This window comes from Ambystoma mexicanum, chromosome 4p, assembly GCF_040938575.1.
Source record: "Ambystoma mexicanum isolate Mex_15411 chromosome 4p, UKY_AmexF1_1, whole genome shotgun sequence".
NCBI lineage: Eukaryota > Metazoa > Chordata > Amphibia > Caudata > Ambystomatidae > Ambystoma > Ambystoma mexicanum.
This window is the reverse complement of record NC_090927.1, coordinates 849,017,684-849,030,013: the sequence shown is the minus strand read 5'-3', so window position 1 is coordinate 849,030,013 and position 12,330 is coordinate 849,017,684. Positions and strand designations below refer to the sequence as shown.

The 12,330-nt window shown below is 44.1% G+C and overlaps 1 protein-coding gene across 1 annotated transcript in view; it reads right to left on the bottom strand.

The window, feature by feature from the left end:
• MMS22L (MMS22 like, DNA repair protein) overlaps nucleotides 1-12,330 on the bottom strand; it is a 1,233,593-nt gene that overhangs the window by 126,285 nt on the left and 1,094,978 nt on the right. The window contains exons 20-21 of the mRNA XM_069606412.1: nucleotides 3,623-3,834; nucleotides 3,230-3,396 (exon numbers count right to left, since the gene is read on the bottom strand). Coding sequence (XP_069462513.1) covers nucleotides 3,230-3,396; nucleotides 3,623-3,834 — 379 coding nt within the window. The remainder of the gene's footprint in view (nucleotides 1-3,229; nucleotides 3,397-3,622; nucleotides 3,835-12,330) is intronic.

Here is a 12,330-nt window from a genome sequence, read left to right as displayed (position 1 = left end):
TCTCCATACCCCTTGCCTCATGGCCATCCAGAACTCCCTATTCCAACATGATAACTGTTCCCAGAATATGCAAAGCCCGTGCCGGCGGCACCAGTTTCCCAATCCTGGCAGCCACCCACTGGAATGCCCTCCATCCTCACATCAGGGTGTAGGGGAGGATTGGTCCAAAAGACCCCCCTTGCCTACATCCCCTCCCCCGGTGAGAGCCATGGCTCATCAGGCGTCCCCTCCTTACCACCAGGGCCCAGGTGGTGGATGGCTCACCTGTTGAAGACATTGCCCAAACATGTTGAATTTAGCTAGGCCTCAGAAACCATTTTGTCTAATAAAGATGGTGTGAGCTCGGCGCACTACAGCGCAGCCCCCACCTTTGGAGAGTTTCAATTATCCCTGTGGTCACAGCTCCCTGGCAGATCCGCTGTGACACGTTCCCACGAGCAAGACGGACATGAGCTAGTGTAAGATACCAACACTGTAGCATTCCACCTTCCGCAGTGTATCACTGCTCCCAACATGACCCGGCCAGCAGAGCCTGGATGGAAAAAAGAACTGTAAAATAGCCCTCGGAGAAAAGCAAAAGTTCCCAAATACTAATGCCAAAACTACCTGCGATAGGCGCATTTTCTCCACAAACCTCTTTGGTTAAGAAAACCTGTAAAATGTATAAATATGGTAGAATGCATGTTTACATGGCATTAGCAATGAAGCACCCACACCACTACAGTTATGTACAAATAGTAGAAGTGTCCCGGGGGGTTATTTGTTATGCGTATCATTGAAAAGTTTACACCCCACGGTCCCGCGCCATAACCGAACTAATGCTGCTAGAGTGCAAAGAAAGACAAATGCAACGATACTGAGGGCTCATGTGAAGGACGCGCGGGAATGCACCCTTCATGTGTGCATGTCCAAGTCCCTTATGTGCCACTACCGTCACGTACAGTAGCGAGTCGTTTTCTATGTGCTCCACCAACCTCACTACTACCTCACTTACTGCAAATGTATATGCATATAACAAAATGTTGTAGTTGTTAAAACATAGTGTACAAATAATGTGCTCGGACTGGCTATATTTGAGAGGCATTTAGCAAGGTTAAAATGTAAGCTTTGGAATGATTCAATGAGTAGTGTATAGTATTCAAATGTTTATGATGCTTTCACCTAAAATCGGCAACACACGAGGAAGATACCTTTTGTGAATATGTGCAAGGCCATTCCGCCTCCCTCCCTGCGAAGCCTGCCAGACGAGAGAGCAAAGCGCCGCGCCGCGCCGCTCCACCTCCCCCAACTAGGCTGGAGCCGCTTTAAAGATTTGTAGTTCCCTCTGCAGCACCCAAGGCAACGGCCCGCCACCTGCATTATTTACAGCCCAGCAGTAAACCTCCGCCTGAATACACAAATCCAGAGGCGCCCTCTCTTAAACCCCACAACCCACCGGATCACCTTAGGTTAATGGCACCTGTAAAATTAGGACACCCAATATTATGGCAACATTACAGCAACACATTCATAACGACTTCTAACAAGACAGGAGGACATGTACCGTCTATCCCATGCCCTGAGACCCAGCCCCACGACCTATGGTACCCGGTCAACAGGACACTGGTAACCATGTACTGATGAATCGCCATTAAACCCCTCTCAAGGTGCATTCCTCCTGTGTTGCATTAACCTGTAGCATAACCTATTGGGAGATTTACTAAAGAGGATAATATTGCAAATGACTGAATGACTGCGGTGTGCATGGCCTAGGGCAAAGAAGTCAGGAAAAGACATTCATCTCTGACACTGGCCACAATGGCACAACAACACCGCCCAGATGGACCCAGCTGACCCGCCAGGCCCAGCCCAACCCACGAGGCTGACCAGTGACGTCCTCCAGCCAAGACCAACCACATCACAGCAGCACCTATAGCTAGTCGTCGCCACCCAATCCCATTGAACTTGTGCCCCCTATAGTATGTAGGTTTTGATGACGTTTTTTGTAAATATATACACCTGTCTTTGCTATTGTCAGACAGAGCGCTCTCGGAGTTTGCAGAGTTCTTTGCATGCCCTATTCTGATTGATAAACTCCCATTTACACTCACCCGCGCTTGTCTTGGCCTTATTCCCATTCTGGGAGAGTCCATCATTGTCTCTCATTGCGGGGAGGATCGTGCTGGTTGGGGACGCTTGCCTTCAAGGGCTATTGACTCCCACGCAGCCTTCCGCAAGGCCATCAAAATTAGACTCTTTGTATGAACCAGCCTGTTCTCACCTACTTCTCTCTGTACCTGTAATCTAGTAACATGATGTTGTAACCGGGTTCCAGGCATTGTACCTGTTCTCATCTACTTTTCTCTGTACCTGTAACATAGAAACATGATGTTGTAACCGTGTACCATGCATTGTACCTTGCTCTAAGTCTATTTACGATGGGCGGCTTCATGAAACCCAGAATCAAGCCTTCGTAAGAACTTTTATAGCGCCTCTATGCCTGCGGGCTGCAGTGCGCTCTACAAATACAAATAAATAAATAGTAGATCCATAGTTGTATTTTTTCATGTTATACACATCATTTATTCACTAACTTTTTTGCTCAAACCTTGCCGTTTACATTCATATTTCTGTTCTGCAGTACAGATAGGGAAGAATAACATATCAGGAGGGACACAGTCAATGGGTGTTTAGAGAACAGATAAAGGGAAACATGCTACATGAGGAGGGACACAAGGTTGTTGCCCATCCATTGACTGGGCATGCTAATCCCTATGGCCATTCCCACCTAGTTCCTACCCCTCCCCACTCAAAACACCTCTTTGTGAGAAGTATGTGAGCTCACTTTACACCAGCCTTACCATCATGTTGTGCTCGAAGTGCCTGCCAGTGTTTTTTTTTCAAAGCGGCCATGTGAGAGTTAATGACTTCATTTGGAGCTATTGGTATAATAAAACCAGGTCTGCTTCACCCCCTCAATTTATGAGCACTGCATGCTTTACTCTGGAGTCTTGTTACACACATTGCCAAACGCCAATAGTTTTGACTATGGTAGAAGTATTAGGCAGGCAACAAAGGCCCAAACTATTGGCATTGCCAATGCTTATTTTCTTTGAGTCAGGGGGCCATTTCTTGCACGCTTATTCGCTCTTAGGGCCAGCCATCCGATGCCATCCTTTCACTGAATAGAAACCAGTCAACTGAGTCCAGTTCATTATCACTAGCTCAGGAGAAAGGTGTCTCGACTTACCCTGTGGTTCGTTGACAAGTAAGAGGCACTTGAGCACCGGAGGAAGCAGCAGTTGCACATCGCCAACATCCATGTCCCCGGCACGCTGCAGAATTTCAAGAAGGAAGGCCAGAACAGAGACTAAGCGGGATGGGGGTGAATGGCCTTTGAACTGGATGTAGTTCTCACTGAAAGATAAGAACATCGCCATAACTTTCAGGAAGAACGTGAAAAAGTATATATTTGTTTTTTTTAAAGTTACTCTTTAATTCATACTGAACACAACCCTGGTGGTAAAAATCAACATATAAAGTGCAGTGTTTAACTGACAAAATGAAGGTTTTGGACAAACTATAAAATGGATTAAACACAGGCATTTTGTGAGACTAAATTGAAGCGTGGTGGATACTGTACCTTATGACTTGCAGGGTGCACTTGCGCAAGTGCGGCGCCTGCAGCGCGGCAGAGGGATCGCATAACACCTGAAGCACAGGATGATTCCCTACTCCCGACGGAGGCGGCGAGGCGGGGAGGAATCGGCCAAAGTACTGCTGAATGATGCTCCTCAGCTGCTGCTTTATATAGGTACCTTGATTGGAGGAATGCCGGGAAATCGCACACAAACCCTAGGAATTAAAGTACGGGGTATCAGTTAGCTGTGGTCACGAGTGGGACATTGGGGTTCAACAGAGCAATGGTTCAGTGCTGGCAGTGCATGAATGCTAAAGGGGATCACGACGGACTGGAATGACAGAGGCCCACAAACAAACAGAATAACAAGCAAAGAAATGTAAAGAGGAACAAGACACACTGATATACACTACCGCCCTGCCTGCCTGCCAGTAGAGTAATAAAGTAGTGCCTGGGCATAGAAGAAATAAATGTTTGGATGCGGCTCGTGAGGGTGAAAGCAACATCTACCTATCCGATTCAGCATGGGCATAAAACAACATGCATTGGCAATGCCAAGAACTGGGCTTTTGTGTAGGTATGGGAAAATCACTTTACAACCAATGCAGTAGTGGTATTAAATGGATATTGATGGTGGCAGCTGCAAGATGGTGCGAGTACCTGGGCATCTAATAGCAGTGGCCTGGCAAATGCCTAATACTTATAAACAATCCAAAACTGTTGGCTTTGCGTAAAGCTCTGGGTTCCCAGTGATGACTCTGACATCAGATGATGTTCCAGTTACTTCTTTATTGAAGTTCCAGTACATTATATTGGTTTATTATGTCAAGTTCATCAGAGCCTAAGATAACATGCACTGGCACCCTCTCAGGTAAGCTACATCTCTCTCCAACTGACTCACTAAGAACTCTCAATCATACATCAACATTCTCACAGGCTACATTCCATTCATTCTGCAAAGGTAACAAGAACACCAGATCACTACATATCTTCCCTCTTTAACAACATCAATTGACACCTAATAAAATGAGATACCTCTCACTACACGCACACACCACACACACACAAACACTCCCCTGCGCGTGCATCACTATCAAAACTTCAACCACTCATTTACATACCCTGAGACCCGTCCACACTATAGTGGTGCCAAACTCACACCAACAATGCCCTTCCCCTTTTCTACCAAGTGGAGAAAGGACACCAAACACTGAAATTGCACCACTACAAATCAACACGACCTCAGGCATATCAAATTCTATCCCTTATGCACAATTTGCACTGCCGAACCAACTACAGACCTACTACTCCCTTCACAGCCACCCCAACATACACAACTCCAAGATATGCCCACACCATTCCTAAGAACCAGGCTGGGCATTCCAAACACCTGAGTGAGCAACACCCAAAAACAAACTCCTATGGTGCTGTGTCGACACCCCAAAAATTACCTGTGTTCCCTGAACCACCATACTAGCTAAAACAACTACTGTGAGGAAGCATCATCTTAATAACACACATCACCTCACTAAAAGCTACTAGCCCACAGGCAACGACAATTTCGTACCATATCCACACGCTGCACAAATATGTCATAATAGTTGCATACTTATAATTTCTACCTAAACTCTAAATAAACCTTTCAGCACAAAACCTAGATGAAAATCCCACCTGCAAAGCAAATCATCAACGTAGCACATATAAATGCATTTCTGACTCAATTAGTAAAGCATTGGCCAGACACACTAGCTATAACCTTAAAGAGTCCATCTGTGGGAAGAAACATCATAAAACCTACAATTTGCACTACATTGACATTAACCTAAAAGAGGCCACAACTTTTAAACTCAATCTACTCGCACAACCTATTACTCATTCAGCTCACACCACCAGCACAACTCTCAAAATCACAGGCCTCACATGACATCTAACAACTAGATCAAGCTCATAGCACACGTTGTTAAACGTACATATTGTTTCACATTTCTATAACGTCACCAACTCAAAATGTTACAGTTAAAGGCTGCTCCTCCTGTCAGCACCAGCTCAAGAAAATAGTACCTCTGGGGACACGGCCCCTGACAGCTGGTAAACGTACCATAATTCTCTGTTTCTTTCAGATTGCCCTCTCAGTTTCCCTCTCTCACTCCAGTGCATAGCAGCTGTGCGCTCCATATGTGATCCCTTCTTCCTAAGTGGTATTGGCCCTCTTAACTACACACTACCTAGTGACGTTATTACAATACGGGCCTCCTTTTTCAATGGATTTAATTTACTTCCTTAAAGTTATGTCGCAATCTGTACACACGACCATTGCTTCCTTTTTATTCTTTAATATTGCGATAGCTCCTGAAAAACACCCGATGCTCTGGTGCCTTTCCTCTTGCAGCGCCATCCTTGCTACTAAAGCCGCTACTACATGAGAAAAAAACTTTAAAAAGTGCGGCTCCTCTACAAACTGTCCATCGCCGTTGTATGAGGAAAGAACCTTGCGACTACCCACGTTGTGTAACACCACTTCCTAACGTCGTGACATTCTCTCCTCTGCAGCTCCAGAGAAAACAAACCATCTGTGACATGCTCTACTGACTGTTATGCGAAACCATCGCCATCACCCCTTGCGAGAAAGGATGACGTCACCATACGCCTTCAGCAACTGGGGGAAAAACAGAGCTCTGCGCTCCAACTGTCGCAGCAGCCCAATAATGGACCTCCTATGCTCACCACACGAGCCCCAGGATACAGGTAACCCTGCGCTTCCTCGCCTCTTGTGCACAAAGCCTCTTCAGCACAAGCAGCACCTGGGCCTCCTGCCAGTACTGCTCAGCGCCACGCCATCAGGACTAGTGCCTTCTCAGCTCCGCACCGTCACTGAATGCCTCCCTTAAACCTGGATTGCTCTGACTCTGATGCCTGCAGCTGCACCGCACTTTCCTCACAGAGACACTCCGAGACCGCACCCGCGCAGAGGTAATTCTTCATCTGCCATTAGATCATGAATGCCTGAACGCTCCCGCCAAGGTCACTGCACTTCACCAAACGGAGCCCCAGGCCCCTTCAGGTTCTGTGTTAATGGTTCCAAGGTTTACTTAACAGGCTCCAAGCCCCGCCCCCTCCAAGCGTGCTGCCCTTCCTTCTGAAAACGCTGCGCTTGGGTTCTAACCCCTGACAAGCTAAGTCAATGGGCTCCAAGCCACACTTTAAATGTCACTGCGCCCTCAGCCCCTACAATGTACATTTAACCTTCACAGTGTCTTAATCCCACTGATCTTAGTCTGCTTGCCAGCTGGCAGGCCCCATGGCCCCAAGCCTGGTGCCTCCTTCATTTTGCACCTCAGGATCCAGTTCTAGTACGCAGAAAACGCTGCCCCTATGTGAGAGGATCTTCTTTGGTTGGGGGGCAGTACATGTCCCATCCTTAGTGCTGTCCCCGCAGCACATCTAGCATCCTCGTCGCCATTGTAAAGCTCTGGGTTCCCAGTGATGACTCTGACATCAGATGATGTTCCAGTTACTTCTTTATTGAAGTTCCAGTACATTATATTGGTTTATTATGTCAAGTTCATCAGAGCCTAAGATAACATGCACTGGCACCCTCTCAGGTAAGCTACATCTCTCCAACTGACTCACTAAGAACTCTCAATCATACATCAAAATTCTCACAGGCTACATTCCATGTCACTCACTCAGCATTCCACTCATTCTGCAAAGGTAACAAGAACACCAGATCACTACACTTTGCCAATGGTAGTTTCTAACAGGACTTCAGTGAAGGACACGCGTAGTGCTTATAAATCGAGTGGACTTACTGAAGACATTTTTATTACACCAGTTGTGTGTTTACTACTCCAATTAAGTCTTTAACTTTCAGAAGACTGCTTTGAAAAACACTGCCAGGCACTTCAAGTGTAAAGTTTGATGGTAAGGCTTCATAAATGTGAATTCACGGAGGTCCGATGAGGTGTTTTGGACTAGGAGGAGCAGGAACCGGGTGGGAATGGCCATGGGCAGTGAATAGATGAACAAGCAACAAGTACTTTAAGCTTTGTGTCCCTCCTCATATGCCATTTCTCCCTACATGTACTATAATGCAATTGTGTCGGCTTATAGGTGGCGCTACAGCACCACCTTATAGTCAGGGTCACAGTTGCGACCCCTTAGGGCTCCCTTGCTACCCCTAAAAAAAATAAAAAGAAAACAAGTTTTTTCTTTTTTAAATGTAAGCTCCTGGGCAGTGTCCAGCTCCATGTGGCTCTTGATGTTTGGAGTCGCTGGCTTTCTTGTTCAGGCCAATACAAAAACAGGGGGTTCCACAAGTTTAACACTGAGTAGTGAACCTAAATAAGAATGAATATCAATAACAAATAATTTGTCTTTCTGAAATTCTATACAATAATTGCTAGACTCAAAGGTTTATTTCAGGCACACTGCAGAGTTAGTCACTGATTTAGTCTGTTCTTAAACACCTCAACTCAGCCTTTCATCCTTCTGAGGTTGATAAATGTGTACCAACACAGGTTGGGTGATATTGTATGTATATTTGTTCTATATATGAAACACTTGTGTATGACTGATATAAATAAAATATATCATATATAAAGTGCTTTACGAGTTAGTGCTTCATAATAACATAATTTGGCCTTGGACGTCTGCTTGATTTCACAGTAATTTGGTAATATGGGCCTATACACGCTGATATTAATGATATATATGGTAATCCATTCTTATATGAGATGTATATCACATTATAGTGATATCGTAACCATATTTTTCGTAGTGTACTTAGGAACAATGCTGTGAGATACCACTTCCTGTTTTGTCAAAGGGTGAAAGGTTGTGTTACATCTCTTCCCGCGATGTCACGTCACGGTGGTGGTCAAATTACATCACTTCCTGTGATGTCAGAGGTCAAATGCCGTGTGATGTCACATCCGCTGCCCCTGGCATTTTGGTGAAATGACTTCCCTGCTAACAGCCCAAACTAAAATTGGGAGACAGTCAGACTTTACAAATCATATACAATATTTAATAAGTGGCAGAAAAAGTCATGATCACTTGCACTATAATTCGACTCCTCTGCCCCATACAATGTGCAGCGTGTGTCCATTTATTACAATGCCAATGTTTAAGACCCAGAGCTGGAAAGACTTCTCCATACATTGGAGCTACTAACATCTGAATTTCCTGGTCACCAAAGCCTGGATCCTACCCAAGACGATGGTTTGCAGAGTTGCCCTGTGCGATGCCAGTAGTTAGGGTTCATTCAAAACTTTCCACCCATCACTCTTCAGTTTTGCAAGAGTCCTGGTTATTCCTAACCCACCAGCATTACTACCACCCATGGCAAAATAAAGCATAAAACAAGCACCAAAGAAACTTAGATGCATTGCAGCCATCTACACTAGCTCTAGGCGATTATCTGGCTAATGCTAGTTTAAGATTTGGTGTTCTAAATATTCTAATGAGGTATAAAATTAGCAACACCATCGACATTAAGCTATGAATCATACAGGGTGACATGCGGGATGGACATTAAAAATTAAGCTTAAATTACATTAAACACCACTGCAAACGGCAGTGTAGAACAGTTGGTGTGCACATTGGAAAAATGTAAACCGATAAGTAAGAAAAGACGTGGTCCCAAAAGTTCATACGCTTGGAATTATATTGCTCTTATTACAAAGGAATTAACTTCCACATTAAATAAATAAAACTCAAACACAATTAAGCAATTGGCTTCAATTTATTTTTCAATTACACATAATTGATGCAGATGTTATGCAGGACATTTTCCTGCAAGTAGAATATGCTATGAAATGTGTTCTTGAAATTTCATAAGTATTGGCGTTTGATCTGTCTTCCATTGGGAACTGGATGGGCCTGGATTTGTTAGCATTAAATGGAGAGCAAACAGAGGTCCTTGTGGTTGGCTCTCCTACCTCCAGCTCCTCTTGGGGTGCCGACTACTGGCCATCCTCTCTGGGGCCATGTCCCCTGCCAGCTATATCAGTTAAAGGTCTGGGGGTTAAACTTCTGTCCGGCGGCTCCATCATCTTCTCAAATCCTGTTGAGAGTTCCTAGATTCTACAAGGTGCAGGCTGTGGGGTGCTCTTTCAGTCCTGGCACCCACTCTGAAATTCTCTGCCAGTGTCCCTTCGAGACACTGATGATTACCTCCAGTTTCGAAGGACTCTGAAAACTTATCTTTTCCTATTCTCGGGTGATCTAGTCAGTTCCTTTCACCTCCATCTGTGTTTCTTTAGCACCCAGATGCATTATGTCCTTAGTACGCGCTTTATAAGTGCCTCTACAATACAATCCAAACAGACACCATCATGAAACCTGAAGACTAGACTTTGTTTTGGGCCGTACGCCTCACATCTATAGTACTCTATTACAAGAAAAAACGATTCTTGGGTGAAGAATGGAGACACTGAGGAGGTAGAAATGAGCCAGTGTATGGCCTGACAAGGCATATATGCTGCAAGATGCTTAATGGTGATCTGCCTTAAGATTTAATTGATGAACTTCAAGGACCACTATTTAAAGGGAAGGAAAGGAATGCCCAATGATGCTATAAAGTCAAGGCTGACCTGCACATCAGGCCCATTGTCATGCACAGGTTTGGTAGAGTATTGAAACCGTGACATTGAAAGACATCACATTCACATATACCAAAGTGTCTGACACTCCTAGCATACAAGATCAGCAATACTGTTCCACAGTCATCGATCACTGTATTGTGGATTGTTTTTTCTTAAGGAATGTTATGAAATTTTGCATTTCCGTTTGAACAATGAATGAACACTATCCTCTTGAGTTAATTTTCCAATGGCCAGAGTAGGCACTACAAAGAAGATATCCGACAGCCAGAGGAACGGGCTGGCGATGCCTAGGCTCGACAAGGAGACATTGGAAAATATGACTAAATCACAAGAAATTAAGATATTCTCTTAAAACTGTTAAACAGTTCAGAGGCCACGAAGGAAAGTGTCAGTTTGAGTCTTTGGTTGAAACTATCCGGTACAGAACTACTGACAAACAGCATCCCCAAGTTCAGGAGGTCCAGGTTATAGAAAGGGATGCCCCATAGTTCGATGCAGAATGTAGAATCTTGAAAAAAAAGTTCAACCACGATTTAATGAGTGTTGTGTACATGGCTGGTCAGATTTATAGTTTCAAAATGGGTTATAAAAATTGCCAAAATGCAAAAAAACAATATTTATTGGAAATAAATTGAAGATTTTTCAAAGGACACCAAACTATTTTATGTTTAATGCAGTTGTCAAGACAGGCATTATGCCATCTGTCTGAACAAATAGTTCTTGGGCTACCAGCCCCCTACGGTATAGGCCAATTTCCTTACTGGACATTGCCAGCAAGATATTTTCCAAATGTTTGTTGCTCAGACTGGAGGAGTGGACTCAAAGTAACAAAATCTTGAAGTCCTCCGAAATGGGTTTCAGGGGAGGGCTTAGTACAGTGGACCGCTGCTTCATTCTGAGCACCAACATGGAGAAATACAGTGAGGTTAAGGGAGAGATTATTTTTGTCTTTTTTCTGATTTGGAGAAAATATTTGATAGAAACACAGTGTGGAGTAATTTACATTTTATTGGGGTCCTTAATGGTTTATTAAATCTTATCCAACTGTGATACGCAGACATCTCAGTGTGTGTCCAATATACAAGATCGGGAAATTATGCATTGTTTTCCCCACCAATGAAGGTGAAAAGCACGGATGTCAGTTGGAAACAATGTATTGCTTTCAGACATTGGTTCTAGTAAAGTAAATCCACCCTCTCTGAAGGGTACATTTTATAGCATGCTTCTTTAAACGAAAGGTACAGTTAATTTGGACTTCAGCCCGACAGGTCTCAAACAGGGCCTGCTGAACACAAATTACTATTTTGGGAACTATAGTTTGAAATTAAGTATGATAAAAACAAAAATGATGGTATTCAGGAAAATGGTGAAGCCGTGTAGCTAGTTTTTAAATGAATGTAGAGATGAGAGGGCAGTTTCATTTGTATTTGAGCCTACTCTTCTCAAAGAGTGGTGCTTGGGGCAATCATTTTTAGAAGACAGCTTAAAGGGCATCATTAAGGATTAAAGGGCTTTTTACATTTTCATTTCACGTTTGGGGCATTCTGATTGGACAAGTGCCTGGTGGTATATAAGGTCTGTTCCATGATTTTTATGGCAGCAAAATCTAGGATACTTCAAAATGTCATGTCCTGGAGGGGTTGCAAAATAAATTCCTGTGCCATATAGCCAGGTCTCCCTGATGATACACCTGGTATCGCTGCATGATCTGAACTGGGGGATGATCAGTTTGAAGGTGTCGGGCCAGTTAAGATTTGTTTTTAGATGCACAGCTGGGATTTTGTGCCAACCATAAAATGAATTTCAGTGCACATGCGATTGCAGCCTTCCTTGGTAAAGAAAAATACCTGTGGTATGGGGGGGGGGGGGGTTGTAAGGTGCTGTCTATTTGGATAGGCGGTGGGATATGACTAAATTGAGTACATTGAGCCAACTCAAAATCTTAAAGCAAGAGTTTGTCCGATGGGGAGAGAGGCAGATGCCCAAAATATACATCGGCTGCCCTCTTTAGCTTTATATACAGACTTACTTACACATATAAAATGGCACCTGTGGAATAAGATCCCCAGAATGCAGGAGGCTCATGCTAACAGTATGTTTAAATGT